At 40.2% G+C, this 17,287-nt stretch overlaps 1 protein-coding gene across 2 annotated transcripts in view; it reads left to right on the top strand.

Annotated features, from left to right (window-relative positions):
- The first annotated feature begins 3,490 nt into the window (after positions 1-3,490).
- The window catches only part of YIPF6 (Yip1 domain family member 6), a 42,516-nt gene continuing 28,719 nt past the window's right edge, over positions 3,491-17,287 (top strand). Inside the window, exons 1-2 of one of the 2 annotated variants that reach the window (XM_049644668.1) lie at positions 3,491-3,690; positions 16,951-17,079. In XM_049644668.1, coding sequence (XP_049500625.1) covers positions 3,634-3,690; positions 16,951-17,079 — 186 coding nt within the window. In that variant the 5' untranslated portion in view covers positions 3,491-3,633. Of the gene's footprint in view, positions 3,725-16,950; positions 17,080-17,287 lie in introns of both variants that reach the window. The other variant, XM_049644669.1, reaches the window with a different exon arrangement.

Raw genomic sequence — 17,287 nt, forward strand, 5'->3', positions numbered from 1 at the left:
AAGAGTCTAATTGCACTGTCTAGTACTTCCAGAACAGTGTCAAATGATGGTGGTGATAATAAGCATTTTTCTACTGTTCTTGGCTTAAATGGGAATGCCAGGTATATCAAGATATTGACTTTTGGTTTGAGACAGATATCTTTTCTTTTCTTCTCTTCTCTTTTCTTTTCTTTTTTCTTTTCTTTTCTTTTTTCTTGTTGAGAGAAAGAGAGAGTGAGAGACAGAGTGAGAGAGCACAATCACTGGAGAGAATGGGGAGGTGAGGGGCAGAGGGGAAAAAGGAGAGAATCCTAAGCAGGCTTCACACCCAGTGCAGAGGAGCCCCACTTGGGGCTTGATCTCAGGACCATGAGATCATGACCTGAGTTGAAAACAAGAGTTGGATGCTTAACCAACTGAGCCACCCTGGTGTCCTGAGACAAATGTCAGTATAATGTTAGGTATCCTACTACTTTATTATGTAGTTATTAGGTAGTTATTATTATTAATGCATTTACTTTCAGGAATGAAGTTGAATTTTCAGCATTAAGATGATGGATTTCTCTTTATCATCATTGCATTTCCTGCTTCTTTTTTTTTTTAACGTTTATTCATTTTTGAGAGATGGAGAGAGACAGAGTATGAGTGGGGTAGGGGCAGAGAGAGAGGGAGACACAGAATCTGAAGCAGACCCCAGACTCTGAGCTGTCAGCACAGCTTTGTGGGCTTGAACCCACAAACTGGGAGATCATGACCTGAGCTGAAGTCGGGATGCTCAACCGACAGAGCCACCCAGGTGCCCCTGCATTTCCTGCTTCTCCATGAACTTTATATTTCTGAGAAAAAACTTTAATTGATCATGTAATATTATTATTGTATTATTTGCCAGATTTGATTTGCTAATAGTTTAAGATGTTTACTTATATTACCTATATTAACAAGTGAGACTGGTACAAAATTTTTGTTTTTATTGCTATCTTTATCAGCTTTGATACCAAGTTTACACTGAATCACTAGAATAAATTGGTAAATTTTCCTTTTCCCTCTCTCTGGAAAAATTTATATAATGTAGAAATGGTCTGCTCCTTGAAGGCTTGAATGAATAGCCTGTGAAATCATCTAGCACATTGGGGATGGGATGGAAGGATAGATCTTTGGCAAGTTTTTTTTTTTGAGGTAATATATGTATATGGCAAAAATTTCAAATTGCACGAAAGGTCATGTAACAAATAGCCCTCTCTTAAAACAAGAAGTAGTTCTCCCACCTCTTATTGCCAGTTCTTCAGTTTTTCTCCTGAGGCAACCACTGTTACCAAGTTCTTGCGTAGCCATTAGGACATAGTCTGTGAATATTCAAGCATATGAATATACATTCCCTTCCCCTTATATTTTTACCCAGATGATAGCATACCATACAAACTGTTCTGTACCTTGCTTTTTATATATTTGATTGTTTTAAGTTTATCTTATTTATTTTGAGAGAGAGAGAAAGAGCAGGGGAGGGGCAGAGAGAGAGAGAGAGAGAGAGAGCATCCCAAGCAGGCTTTGAGCTAACAGCGTGTAGCCCAACGAGGGGTTCAATTTCATGAATCAAGAGTCGAATTCTCAATTGATTAAGCCACCCAGGCGCCCTGATGTTTTTTATTTCCCAAATTTTGTCCTAGTGAAATTCCTTACTTCCTTTCTGAATTAATTTTGACCATTTTTGTAAGAAACTGTTTCCCCAATATTTTCTAGTTGTTTTCTTAGAGTTGTGCATTATATTGTCCTGTAATTTAGAACAACTAAAAAAGTTCCCCATACCTATTGGCCTAAATGCTGATCTCACTTCCACCACTTACAAAGTTTCTAAGCAACTTTGGGCATGTCATGTGAGTCCTGCAGCACTGTAAATTTTCATAATCTAACAGAGGGTAATGACTCTAAGTGTATTAAAGAATACTGAATTTTGCAATTTTGCAAGATATATTTGCAACTAAAAACACAAAATATTTCCCATTTAAGAGATTGTCCCTATTCCACCCCCTTTCTCTACAACTTTTCCCTCTGACTTTTTTCTTCACAGCATATTACCTCCTACTCAACCTGTACCCTATTAGTTAAATGAGGAAAACTGACATTTTATTCTGAAATAATGCCTGGGTAACCTGAACACGGACTACCTCAATAATTATTTTATAGTCTGTCCTCTTCTTAACCCAGTGCCAAGGCCATCTTGAAACCACTAGCAAAGAGGCAAAGGGATGAGGTTAGATGGCAGAAGTTGGAGCGTGGGGTTAGGGAGAGATAACTAATTTTGGAGGTTTTGCAGGAAATTGAAGAGATTATCAATGGCCACAAGAAATTGGCCGGAAATCTGGACTGGGGTCGAAGTGGGAGGGGTACAATGGGTGACGAAGTTAGGGCTGGGAAATTGTACGTATTCTCTTGTAATAAAAATGTTTCATATCCACTAGCATCAGTTTTAATATCATTACCATCAGTACCTGAGAAAATATTGAAAATATGCTTGATCTGAAGAATTATGACAGTAAACAAAACAAAACCATACAACTAGCACTGTACACACACCACCACCACCATCACCACCACCATTCATTTGGGAATTTCGTCCCACCACATTCCACATTCTTTCCCCTTAAATTTAAGACTTGATGCCTTTCTGGATTGCTTACCCAAAAATATAAAGCACTTCATTTCACACCCATCCCTACCCTGTTTGTTAAAAGCGGAAACTTGGTATTCCCATCCCCCCAAAACACTTAGGTCTATAGCGTGCATGAAAAATGTATTACCTGATCTCATTATAACCTGGGGCCGTGGTAAAGTGGAGTGAGAATCACCGAGAAACACCCGGAATTAAGTAGGGAAAAAGAGGTTGGCACATGTAGGGTTTTTTTCTTTCTTTTTCTTTTTTTTTTTTAAGTTATTCTTACAATAATCACCCTCTTTAAGACCTTAAACTTTTTTAGTATTTGCTCCAAATCGCTTAGCAATTTTTGAAGTTGTACTGGTATTAGCATTTTGGCCAATGTATATAGAGAAGCTGGCTTCGCCCCTCCTCCAAGCGGGTAAGGGAGAAAAGCCATCTTGTATAGTTTATAATAAAGTTGAGAAGTGGTAACTGGCTGGTAGCGGGGCGGGGCAGGACGGGGGATCGCAAGGAATCATTCAGGCAGGGACCAGGGCAGAGGGAGCAGTTGGTCTGGAGGGCTTGACTGCTTTATTCGGCAGCACGGAATCTTGAGATTTCTCTGCGGCCCCGGGGAGGCGCAGGCTTTTTCCGTGAAATGCTGGCTCCGGAAACCGGCAACAAGAGCAAGAAACGGGTGCGTGGGTGCGGTGGATTCAGACACACACACACACACACACACACACACACACACACACACACACAGGCAGCAGTGAAGCGATCTGAAGATAGGCGTTGAGTATTAGAGGGAGTGGCCTCAAAGAAGCGAGGCGAGGCGCGGCAACTCAGACCTCTCGCCAACAGCTGGAGGACAGGGAAAGCAAAGGGCAGGCGCCGCCTGCAGTTGCCAGACGCTTTACGGTGACGCGACAGCAGTGCGTTGACGCGCTGATGAGCCGCGGCCTCCACGTCTTAAGTTCCGCAAAGGCCTGTGGGAGCGACCCGGGAGAAGGAGGGCCAAGATGGCGAAAGCGGCAGAGTCTTCGGGAGAGCCGGGGACAACGTCGCCCAGGCCCCTGGTGAGCTTGGGTTCTGCGACGAAAGGGACTGAGGGTGAGGCAGAGCGCCCTTATGGAAGTCGGGTGACGGGCTCTTGGCCTGAGAAGGCCGGAACTCCTTTCTCCCGGTAGGCCTGCCCTGTATCCTATACCAGAACCAGCCCCAACACTGCACCTGCTCTTTGGGCTCACCGCTTTCCCCCTGCTCTCCTCGTTCCTTCAACGCCTTCTTGGGAAACTCCGATTCACTTTGCTTTCCCATACCCTGAGGGGAAAGTCCTCATCCTGTACATTGTGTTAAATGCCGAGCTTTAGGTGATTTCTTAAGTATCTTAAGAATTTAGATGTTTCTGCTGTCCTTCATGTTGTCAAGAACCTGTTCTTGTTGGAGTAGTAGCATTCTTGGATTAATGATATTACTTCCCATAGAACGTTATAACTTGATTATTGATTTGTTCAGTGACCCCAGTAGTTTTGGTTTCATCCCTGCCCTCACTGTTGCAGCTCCTTGTAATTCTCTTCATGCTGTTGTCTTGCTCCTGTTGTTACAGGGGATATGATTTCTATTTCAAGTACAAGCCCAAAGCCTGGACAGGTATTTAAGAACAGAGGTTTTGGAGTTAAACTTACCTGGACTGGAATCACCCCACTCTGCCTCCTATGAGAGTTTGGGTAAATCATTTCATGGAGAGTGTTTTCTTCATCTGTAAAATGGATATATAAATACGTGCCTCAGAGAGCTTTTAGGAAGATGAAATGATATGATTTATGTGAAGTGCAGAACACAGTCAGCGTCATGAACTAAGGATTGTAATTCAGCATTCTGCCCCAAGATCCCTCTTCCAAACAGTGTTTAGTTCTATAGCAGTTGTTTAATAAATGGTACATCCCTTTCCTCTGTTTTAAATTGTCAACATAGCAGAGGACTGAACTGGGAGTCAGGTGAAATTGCTTCTAGTCCTGCTTACTTACTTACTTACTTACTTACTACTTACTTATTACTTACTGATAAGTTACTTACTACTGCTTACTAGCACTATTTGTTCATCTCTTCATTCATTCAACAAATATTTCTTTTTTTTTTCCAACTTTTTTTTTTTTTTAATTTATTTTTGGGACAGAGAGAGACAGAGCATGAACGGGGGAGGGGCAGAGAGAGAGGGAGACACAGAATCGGAAACAGGCTCCAGGCTCCGAGCCATCAGCCCAGAGCCTGACGCGGGGCTCGAACCCACAGACCGCGAGATCGTGACCTGGCTGAAGTCGGACGCTTAACCGACTGCGCCACCCAGGCGCCCCTACAAATATTTCTTGAACATCTGCTGTGTCCCAGGCACTCCTTTAGGCACTGGGGATACAGCAATGAAAGAGAGTTGGGTAGGTTCAAGTTCTCATGGAACAATTGTGACCTTGAGGAAATCACTCTCAACACCAGTTTCCTCATTTGGAAAATGAGGATAGTAACTCATCACAGAACTAATGAGAGTACTAATGAGCTAATATACACACAGTGCCTGATATGACATAGTTTACAGGTGTTTAGCTGTTTTTGTAGTTGCTGTTCCACCTCTCTTATGAAGTTCTCCACAATTAAATTTAGTGGTTCTGGTCATTCATTGCTCAATGTCTGATCCACTTCTATTCAGTAATGCTTATTTAAGTCCCACAATGTACAGTGCACTATGCTATCTGCTTTAGGAAATACAGATGGCCTGCCCTTTTTGGTACTTACAGCCTAGTAAGACAAATGTACAATGCTAAGATAAGATAGTAAATCAGAGAGAGTTACATATAAAATATTAACAAAATTTAAAGGAAGATGCTATCATGTCTAGTTGGGATGACAAAGCAAGCTACATAGTAGAAGTTATATTCGAGAGGGCCTCAAAGGATGGGTAGGATTTGAAATTTCAGGTGACCATAAGAGCTATCAGTGATTGAGAACCTGCTATATGCCAGGATTGTATTAGACATCCTCCACACACTTTCTAAACTTCACAGCAACCATTTCAGTTAATTGGTTTTTTAAACTGTGTTTTACTTGCAGATGAGGAGATGAGACTCAGAGAAGTTTGACGATTTCCCTAGGGTCTTAGAACCAGTTAGTGGCCAGGCCTGAAATTTGAAGCTGGGTCTGCGTCTAAAGCCCAGATTATTTCCATTAATACTGCACAACCTCTCATGGGCAAATGTACAGAAGTTGGGAATTGTAAATGTGTTTATAGGTTAACAGATCATTTTGGCTAAAGCACAGGGAAATATTAGGAGGTAAGCCTTAAAAAATAAGGCTACTGATTTAGGGAGGCAGTATGGAACAGTGGTTAGGAATTTGTGTGCTGGGGTCAAATTGCCTAGATTTGATTTTAAGCTCTGTCATTTAACCTCCCCATGCCTCAGTTTCCCCATCTGTAGAATGAAGATACAGCAATAATACGCTCATAGGGCTGTTAGGTGGATTCAATGAGTTAACGCATGTAAAACACTTGGTAGTGTGCCTGGCACGTAATAATCATGCAATAAGTGTTATTTATTCTTATTGACTACTGAGCTTGGAGGTGTAATAGGCAATGAGGTGCCAGTGGAAAGTTTTAAGAAGGGAAGGGCTTAAAATCATGACTTTGACAAAATAATAGAAGAAGGGTTACCATGAAGAATGTTTGGAATCTAGACCAGTGAAACCAGTAGTTTGAAGAACAGGTGATTGCTACCTGGACTATAGCAGTAGTGGGGGTCATGAAGTTTAGAAAGGCAGTATCCTTAAGGGTTTGTAGTGCTAGGGAGAATGTGTCTTACATCAGTGTTTTTCAAACTTTAATGTGCATAGCAACCATCTGGGGAATCTTTTTAGATTGCAGATTCTGATTTGGTAGGTCTGAGATGAGACCTGAGATTCTGCATTTCTAACATGCTTCCAGGTGCTGATGCTGCTGTGAGTCCCAGTACCACATTTTGAAAAACAAGGCTGTAGACAAATGGTGGGATAGTGATACCCTGAGCAGATATATGTAAGAGGAGGATGAAGACCCTAAAAGTTGATTAATTCACTTTCGGACAGGTTCAGTTTGAGATATTGGCAAGCCATGCAGTAGATACCCAGCAGGCAGTTTGTCTAAACCCTGAATTTCAGGGCTCAGAAGAGGTCAGGATTAGAGATGTTTGTTTGTTTATTTATTTATTATTAAAATTTTCTTTAATGTTTATTTATTTTTGAGAGAGAGAGAGAGAGTGAGCGAGCCGGAGAGGGGCAGAGAGAGAGAGGGAGACACAGAATCTGAAGCGTAGCAGGCTCCAGGCTCTGAGCTGTCAGCACAGAGCCCAACGTGGGGCTCGAACTCAGGAACAATGAGATCATCACCTGAACCGAAGTCAGACTTAACAGACTGGCTTAACAGACTGAGCCACCCAGGCACCCCTAGAGATGTTTATTTAGGAGTCATTTGCATAGAGTTGGAAAGACAGTCTTTGGTAATGCCTATCTATTGCTTGTCTGTTTGGGGAACAGGAAAAAGAGCTATAAAATGGCTTTAGCATGAGGTCTGGAAGCATGTTGGTCCTAGGTAAAGGGGCTGGTTGGAGACCATGCCACTAGTCACCCTCCCTACTTCTTGAAGCCAAGCCTGTTTGACTGAGCTGGTTTCTGCTTGATGCTCCTCTACTCGTTGACTCTTTGCTCCAGGGTTTTGGTCAATAGTATAATTCGTCTGGTCCCAGCTGCTTTCTTAAGGCTGCAGTCCCTGGTTTTACTGTTTGTTTTTGGCCTTGCCTCTACCCGCTCCCCTTGTTGGCCCAAGCCAGGCAGTGAAGTGCATGTGGGTTTCTGTGCACACATGTGCATATATGTGCATGAACCCACCTGCACAAGAAGAAGGGACATGGGATCCAAACTCACCTATCCCCACTGAGAGACTAGTCAGAGAGCAAGGTCCACTAGCTGAGGGCCTGGAAGTCCTGTCTGTCTTATGTGAGGCTGGAAGGCCACAGATCCTTGGCTCAGCTCACTGAACAATGTCACTCATTCTCCTGAGAAGAGATATTGAGGAAATGTTGGGATGGGGAATAGGGTGGGAATCACATGGCCTTTAATGACTATAGTGACTTCCAAAATCAATTACCTGGAGTTAGGCAACAGGTTAAGGACACAGTCTTCTACAAGGCTGCCCTTATTTCAGACACCAGCCACAGGTTTGGCTGTTCCCAGGACCACTCTTAATTCTGACCTACTGGCTACAGAGGGGTTCCTGTGTTCCCCCTCAAACTCCATACTTAACTAGAATGATTCACAAAATTCAGGACAGCACTATACTTAAAATTACAGTTTCATTATAGCAAAAGGATGCAATCCAAACCAGTGAAAGGGAGAAATGTGTAGGGTGAAGTCTGGGAGGGTCCCTAACACAAAGATTCCTTGTCTTCTCCCTGTGGAATCAGGACCCTGTTAACCCCCCGAGATATCAGTGTGTGACAATATGCAGAATATTGCCAATCAGGGAAGTGCACTCATGTATCCAGAGTCTTTATTGGTGTTTCTTTATGTAGGCATGATTGACTGGGTCATTGACTCCTCCCCTCCTCAGAAGCCAGGTTTATATCACAGGACTCAAAGCTTCAGCCCTCTAATATTGTGTTTGGTTTTTCTGGAATGGTTAACCTCCATGCTGAGCCATCTCATTAGCAAAAACTGTCTAGGGGCCTACCATGACTTATCTGTTAGCTAAACTGTTATGGCACACCATGAATAACAAAAATACCACTCTCATTTGGGAAATTCCCAGGGTTTAGAGGAATGGGAGACAAAACCCAGCCAAATTCTTTATTATCCAATAGTGACAGAACTACAATAGACTCCCTGGGAATCTTGAAGTAGAGCTAACATTCATCTAGCCCCTGCTGTGAGCCTACTACTGAGTGCTATACACATAGTAATACATTTCTTCCTCACAACAACCCTGAGTGATGATACTGTTATCTCAATTTTACTGAGGTGCGCAGAGTAAGGAACATGCTCAGTGTCACATAGGTACTAAATGATAGAGCTGGGATTTGAACCTAGGCTGTCTGGCTTCAGCAGTCTGAACTCTGCACTCTTAACCCATACTCTCCAAATCTGTATGTTGAGCATTGACCAACTATGTGTTAGGTGCAATGCTGGTGTTACCTAATTCTTACAGCACTTTGTCTTCAAGTGAGAGCAGAGCCCAATTTGGGTTCGAAGCTCATTCCTTCTGTACTGCCTTGCTTTACCCTAGCACTTGCAGGCAGTGAGAAAACTCAAAACAGTTGTCCTGGACCTTGAAATGTCAGTGTCATAGTAGTGAGAGAATACAGCTTTGAAAGGGGTGGTTTACATGTTAAGTGTTGAAGAGTATTCAGAGGGTAAAAGGATCCCTGTACTTCTTGATGATGAGCCGAGTCAGTAAAGTTATGGGGAGGCCAGTACCAAATTACAAAGGATTAAGGGAGTGGGCGAGTGCAGAGCCATTTAATCAGGAAAGAGGAGAGGAAGAATAGTTTGAGGGAATGGCAAAAACAAAGAAGTGATGTATTTAAAAATGCTATTACAGGAGCTTTCAATATATAAACAAAATAAAAAGTGGTATAATGAACCCCATGTACTTACAAATTCTGCTATTCTTATTTCATATTCCCCACCACATTTTTTCCTGGAGTATGATTTTTTTCAATTTAACCTTTTTTAAACTTATTTTTTAAGTTCAAGTATAATTTTTTTTATTTTTTTTTAACATTTATTTATTTTTGAGACAGAGAGAGACAAAGCATGAACAGGGGAGGGGCAGAGAGAGAGGGAGACACAGAATCCGAAACAGGCTCCAGGCTCTGAGGTGTCAGCACAGAGCCTGACACGGGGCTCGAACTCACAGACCGTGAGATCATGACCTGAGCCGAAGTCGGACGCTTAACCGACCGAGCCACCCAGGCGCCCCAAGTTCAAGTATAATTAACATACAGTGTTCTAATAGTTTCAGGTGTACAGTATAATGATTCAACCATTGTATATACATCTCAGTGCTCATCACGATAAGTGTACTCTTAATCCCTTTTGTCTTTTTCACCCATACCCTCAACCAACCTCCTCTCTGGCTACCACAGATTTGTTCTCTATATTTAAGAGTCTGGGTTTTTTTTGTCTCTTTTTTTCTTTGTTCATTTGTTTTTGTTTCCTAAATTCCACATATGAGTGAAATCATATGGTACTTGTCTTTCTTTGACTTATTTTACTTAGTAGCATTACTTACCCTCTAGATCAACCCATGTTGTTGCAAATGGCAAGGTCTCATTCTTTTTTATAGCTGAATAATATTCCATTGTACATATATACCACATCTTCTTTATCCATTCATCAGTTGATGGACATTTGGGTTGCTTCCATGTCTTGGCTCTTATAAACAGTGCTGCAATAAACACAGGGGTACAAATATCTTTTCAAATTAGTGTTTTGTTTTCATTGGGTAAATACCCAGTAGTGGAATTACTGGATCATATGGCAATTACTGGATCACTATTTTTATTTTTTTGAGGAACCTGTGTATTGTTGTCCACAGTGTCTGCACCAGCTTGCATTCCCACCAACAGTGCATGAGGGTTCCTTTTTTGTTGGAGTATGATTTTTAACCTTGTTATTTTTAACTAATTTTATACATATAGAAAAGGTGGCACAGAGAGTTTCCTATATGCCTTCTCTAGTGTTAACATTGTATATAACCATAGTAAAATGATGACAACCAGTAAATTAACATTGGAATAATGCTATTAACTAAGTTACAGATCTTATTTGAATTTTATCAGTTTTCTACTAATGTCCTTTTTTGTTCCAGGATCTTATCCAGAATCTCGCATTTCATTGAGTTACTATTTTTCCCTGGTTCCCTTAGATCTTTAATGGTCTTTTGTTGTCTTTCATGATCTTTTCTGAGTGTTGTAAAGCAAATTATAGACATATAACTTTACCTGTAAATACTTAAGTATGTTTCTCTAACAGGTAAGGACGTTTTCTTTGTTATCACAGTAACAAAACTAATAATTCCTCAATATCATCTAATCTGTGCTCGTCATCTCGCAGTTTTCCAAAAAAAATGTGTTTTTACAGTTTGTCCGAATCAGGACCCAAAGGTCAGCAAATTGCATTCGGTTCATAAGTCTCTTAAGTCTCTCTTAATATGTAAATGTTCTCCTGTTTTTAATGTAATTTATTTGTTTAAATTTAGTCATTTGTCTTGTGGAATTCTCCACTTTCTGTATTTGGCTGATTATATCCTCATAGTGTTTTTAGTATGTTCCTCTATCCACATATTTTCTGTAAACTCTAAGATTATATTCAGGTTCATTTTGGCTGGAGATGGGGCAAGAATAAAAAAGAACTTAGGTGGCCCCTAAAATTAGGAATGTTTGTTTTTTAACTATTCATTAAGTTTCAAAATATACCAAAGTACAATAGTAAAATATACCTTCATGTACCCAGCCTTCAATACTTATCAATTTATGGCCTATCTATCCACTTCCTATCTATACTATTTGGAAGCAAATCTCAGGCATCATCACATTAGTAAATATTTAATACATGTCTCTAAATAAAAGGATTCTGCTTTTAAAGAACATAACTATAATATCATTGGTACATCTAAAAAATTAGTAAACTTCTAATATCAAATATCCTGTCAGTATTCAAATTTCCAATTATCTCCTAAATGTCGTATTTTTAGAATTTAAAATCTGGCCTAGGGGCGCCTGGGTGGCTGAGTCGGTTGAGTGTCCAGCTTCGGCTCAGGTCATGATCTCATGGTCCGTGAGTTCGAGCCCTGCGTCGGGCTCTCTGCTGACAGCTCAGAGCCTAGAGTCTGCTTCGGATTCTGTCTCCCTCTCTCTCTTTCTGCTCTTCCCCCACTCACAATGTCTGTCTCTCTCTCTCTCTCCCCCCAAAAATAAATAAACATTAAAAATTTTAATCTGGCCCAATACCTATTTTATTAATAAGGTTTTATTGGAATATAGCCACACTTAATTGTTTATGTATCATCTCGGACTGCTTTCATGCTGTAACAGCAGAGTTGGGTAGTTGTAACAGAATCTACATGACTCTCAAAGTCTAAAATATTTACTTTTGGGGCCCTTTATAGAAGAAGTTTGGGGACCCCTACTTTAAGCAATCATCTTTTAGAATAATTAAAAATAAAAAAATATTTTTTATATTTATCTTCATTTTAACCACTTCTGCAGATCTTCATTTCCTGTGTAAATCCAAGTTTCCTTCTGATATATTCCTGAAGATCTTTCTTTTTTTTTCAGGAGTAGAATTCAGTGATTCATTGCTTACATAATACCCAGTGCTCATCACAACAAGTGCCCTCCTTTTTAAAAAGAAAAAAAAAATAATGTTTATTTACTTTTGAGAGAGACAGGGAGACCACACAAGCAAGGGAGGGGCAGGCATAGAGAGAGGGAGACATAGAATCCAAAGCAGGCTCCAGGCTCTGAGCTATCAGCACAGAGCCTGATGCAGGGCTTGAACTCACGAGCTGTGAGATCATGACCTGAGTTGAAGTTGGGCGCCCAACCAACTGAGCCACCCAGGCACCCCAACAAGTACCCTCCTTAATACCCATCACCCACCCAGCCCATCTCCCACCCACCACCCTCCATTAACCCTCAGTTTGTTCTCTACTTTTAAGAGTCTCTCATGGTTTGCCTCTCTCTCTCTCTTTATTCCCTTTGCTCATTTGTGTTGTTTCTTAAGTTCCACATATGAGTGAAATCATATGGTATTTGTCTTTCTCTGACTGACTTATTTTGCTTAGCATAATACACTGTAGCTCCATCCACATCATTGCAAGTGGCAAGATTTCATTCATTTTGATGGCTGAATAGTATTCCATTGTACATATATACCATATTCCTGAAGATCTTTTTTTAACATTTCTTCTGCAACTTTTGCTTATCTGAAAAAAAGTATTTTGCCTTCATTTTTGATAGCTGTTTTTGCTGGGTTTTCTGGGTTGACAGTTTTTTCAGCATTTTAAGGGTGTCTCCATTTTTTTTCTGGCTTGTGTAGTTTTGGGTGAGATGTCTGTTACTTATCTTTTTCCTCTGAATGCAACGTCTTTTTGTCTCTGGCTGGCTTCAGGATTTTTTGTTTTGTATTGTTTTTAGTAGTTTGAATGTGTTTAGGTTTGTAGATTTTGGGTTTTGTTTTGTCTTTAAGTATTTATCTTGAGTGGGGTTCTCTGGGCTTGGATCTATCAGTTGATGTCTTTTATTATTTTTGGAAAATGTTCACCCATTATCTTTTCAAATATTTCTTCAGGCACATTTTCTCTCTCTTGTTCTAGGATTCCAATTATATACATATTAGACCGTTACTATTGACCCACAGCTCTTGGATGCTTATTCTGTTTTGGGTTTTGTTTGCTTTTTCCAGTCTTATTGAGATATAATTGACATAGTAACACTGTATAAGTTTAAGGTGTACAACAATGATTCATATGTTTTTTTTAAATCTTCTGTTTTTGTTTTAGTCTGGATAATTTTCACTGACCTATTACTGATTTTCTTTGGCTGTGTCGAGTCTATGGATAAAGTTGTCAAAGGCATTCTTCATCTATTACTATGTTCATTTATTTCTGGCATTACCATTTGAATCTAACAGTTTCCATCTCTTTGCAGAAATTCACCATCATTTATTTGTGCATATACCTGTTCTACTAGAGCATTTAACATATTAATCATAGTCCTCTTAATTTTTTTCTGATAATTATAACATCTAGGTCATCTCAGAGTCTGTCTTGTCATAGTGGGTTGTTTTTTCATTGTGGGGGGTGTAATATTTTTTATTGAATGCTGGCCATCATGTATAGAACAGTAGAGACGGCCTGGAAGTAGTGCATCTTTTCTTCCAAGTTTTTACTGTGGGGATGAAGTCAGTCTAGTCAGGAGTTGAGCGGTGTTTGGATTTTATCCTTGCAATGGGAACATTCAGTCTGTCACCAGCTTCAAATTCCTCTTCCACTACATTGTGCTTAGGGTGGGTGCTAGATCGTCCTGGTGTTTTTCTTAATGTCCCTGTTCTATGCTCAGATCTGTGCATTTTCCCTTTCCCTTGCATAAAATAGTGGGTCTTTCTCTAACCTCTAGCCCCTCCCCTAGCAGTAGACTGCTGTTGGTTTTGACTCCACACTTGCTAGCCTGGGAGAAGGGATTATTTGCTGTCTTGGTCCAGCCTCAGCCTTAGGTAGTTCATGTGTCCCTGTTTCTCCCCCAGCTGAAGGACACTGTAGTGGTCTGGCTTCAGGATGTTTTCCTATCCCTCTCCCAGAAGTAGAGACATTTGTCTTTCCCTTTCACCATACACAGTGGGCCTTCACCTGTGCCCTGGAGACAGCAGCGTTCTCTTAGTAGCTCTAAGGCTCCTGTTCTGTAGGGGAGAAGGGCCTGAGCAGGGGCTCTTTGCTTTTCTCAGAATTGGCAGCTGCTCCCTTCCCCAGCACCAAGACCCAGTGGAAGTCTGTGGTGTAGAGCCCACAAGTGGGTGTGAACTCCCCTCGTGTCTGATGCATCCAGGGGCCGTACTCACATACTAGTCCATGCTTGGCCTCTGGCAATTCCTTTTAAGTTTTAGCTTAATTCTTAAGCATCTGTGTGATATCTAGTGTCATTGTCTTATATTTTGCTGCACTGTGCAATGTAGTGCTCATGTCCCATCTTTTCCTGGAAGCATCTCTCCTTCCTTAGATTTTATTCAGGCTACTTGGTTGCCCTACAACCTCAACTGTCTGATGGGTTTAAGAAAAGTTATGATTTTGTAGTTTAACTTTTCCTCATTGTTCTAGTGGTAGGGGTATTCTTTCTAGCTTTCTGTATCCTACTCACAAGTCAAATTACAGTGTTCTAAAGTCACTTGAAATAGTTGGCTCTCTGTGTAGTTGTGCATTTAATTCAATGTACAGTAGATTCATTTGTTTCATTTTTCTTTCAGTTTTAAGGACTTCTTTTAAATTTTTTTTAAAAATTTTAAACGTCTATTTATTTTTGAGAGAGACGGAGACAGAGAGACAAAGTGCAAGCAGGGGAGGGGCAGAGAGAGAGGGAGACACAGAATCCGAAGCAGGCTCCAGGTTCTGAGCTGTCAGCACAGAGCCCGACGTGGGTCTCAAACTCACGAGCTATGAGCCAAAGTGAGACGCTTAACAGACTGAGCTACCCAGGTGCCCCGGACTTCTAAATTTTAATTTTGTTTCATGATTATGTGAACTATTTATATGACTTCAAGTCCTATATATAGAACTACTTGTATTTGCAGAAGCCTAGCTTCTCTATCTCCTCTACCTTATTCTCTCCTTTCCTTAATGGAAGCCTCTTTTAAAAAAAAAATCATGTGACTTATTTCTTACATTATGTATGACTTAAATTATACTGCATGATTTATTTCTTATACATTTCTTACATTTAAAAGTAACATTCACATGTGAGTGTGTGTGCGTGTGTGTGCATTGAGCGCCTTTATAGCCTCTACTTTCTTAAATGAATGGCAGCATATTATAAAAACTTTTCTCCACATTGCTTTTTTATTCAATACTCCATAAATAGTTCTTTAGAGATACTCCCATTCCTTATTATAGATGCACAGTGCTCCATTATGTGAATACATCATACTTCGTTCAGCTAGTTCTATGTTGATGGATGTTTAGGTTATTCTCAGGTTTTTGCTTTTACAAGTAACATTATAATAAACAGCTTTGTGTATATGTTCCTTTTGGAACAATGGAGTAGTATTTTTGCTACTCTATCTTTAGACTCCTAAAAGTGGCATTGCTTTCAGTGGATGATCCATATATAAATTTGCTAGGTATGGCCAGATTCATCTTCAGTAGAATGTAGTACTACTTTGCATTTCCACCAGAAACGTGTGAATACTCTTTCCCCACAGTTTCACCTGCAGAGTATGTTGTCAAACTGTTGGATTTTTGCCAGTCTTAACACATAAACATTTTTATTACAAGCAGTTATAATTTTCATTTCTTTTTTTTTTTTTTGATGTTTATTTATTTTTGAAGGAGAGAGAGCAAGTGGGGGAGGGGCAGAGAGAGAGGGAGACTCAGAATCCAAAGCAGGCTCCAGGCTCTGAGCTGTCAGCACAGAGTGCGACGCAGGGCTCAAACTCACAGACTGTGAAATCATGACGGGAGCCGAAGTCGGACGCTCAACCGACTGAGCCACCCAGGTACCCCTAATTTGTGTTTCTTATTAAAAAGTGTGTTTGAGAATTTATTTTTCAGAAGTTCTTTGAACAACTTTATTCTTCCTAGAATTTCAGTATACTGTCTTACACTTCATTTACCTGCAGCTGCTACCCTGTAAATATTGTGCCCATTGGGCCAAAAATCATGGGAGAAGTGATCGTCATGTTTGTTTTCTTAGGAACTAGAAGACTCCTGAGGTTTAGTTACAGTGATCAAATTTGGCAGATGAACATGAGTTTAAAAGCTTTTAGTCTCATAATTCATTTTGGAAATGTTATTTGATCTGGTTTGCCAGATAACCTGCTAAAAAGAGTATAGATTAAGATTTATTTTGCTATTTCCCTGTTCTTCCTAGTTTCGCTTTAGGCTTCACATAATGCTTTTTTCTAGCCAGCAGAGGCCACCAGAGCCTATCAAAGAGCAAAAGAGCTACAGAATTGTGACTATGTGAAGATGTCATTGCTGAAAGGTCTTTTTAAATAGCTTTGCAATCCTGCTAGCTTGTGTGTGTCCTGTGAAGATTTCATGCTTGAAAGAAACCAAATATTTAAGGACAAGAAAGTGTCTGTGAAATTTACTTCATATTTTTTCCATCAAATGCTATCTCCTTTAAAAGAAATAAGCATTTGAGAATTTCAGTTAACCACATTGTTTAATGTCTGATAAATTAATGCCTTGCTTTCAAAAGTGTATAAAGCCCTGCAAAAAGACATAGTCCCGGGGCACCTGGGTGACTCCCTTGGTTAAGCATCCAGCTTCGGCTCAGGTCATGATATCGTGGTTTGTGAATTCAAGCCCTGCGCCGGGCACTGTGCTGACAGTTCAGAGCTTGGATCCCGCTTCGGATTCTATGTCTCACTCTCTCTCTGCTCCTCCCCCACTCACACTCTGTCTCGCTGTCTCTCTCTCAAAACTAAAGAAAGAATAAAAAAATTAAAAAAAAGACATACTCCCTACTCACTAGGAAATGATGTCTTTGAGGAATGCTGTAGTTGATTACAGGCTTTAATTTTTTTTTCCCAACTCTTCTCAGTTTGCAGGCCTTTCTGATATATCCATCTCACAAGACATCCCTGTGGAAGGAGAAATCACCATTCCTATGAGATCTCACATTCGGGAATTTGACAGCTCCACGTTAAATGAATCTGTTCAGAATACTATTGTAAGTGAGACTAGTTGAAAGAACTTCTGTTCAGTATCATGGGACTAAATAACTAATAGCACTTTGTAATATTTGTTTTGTTTGGTTCACTGACTTTCAATATAATTTATTAAAATTTTAAGATTTTACTCTAGAGAATAATTTGGTATAGCCTTTTTGGAAAGCAGTTTGGCTATAATGAGTATTAAGAATATTCAGATGTTCAAAT

The sequence above is a fragment of the Panthera uncia genome, chromosome X, assembly GCF_023721935.1.
Source record: "Panthera uncia isolate 11264 chromosome X, Puncia_PCG_1.0, whole genome shotgun sequence".
Lineage (NCBI taxonomy): Eukaryota > Metazoa > Chordata > Mammalia > Carnivora > Felidae > Panthera > Panthera uncia.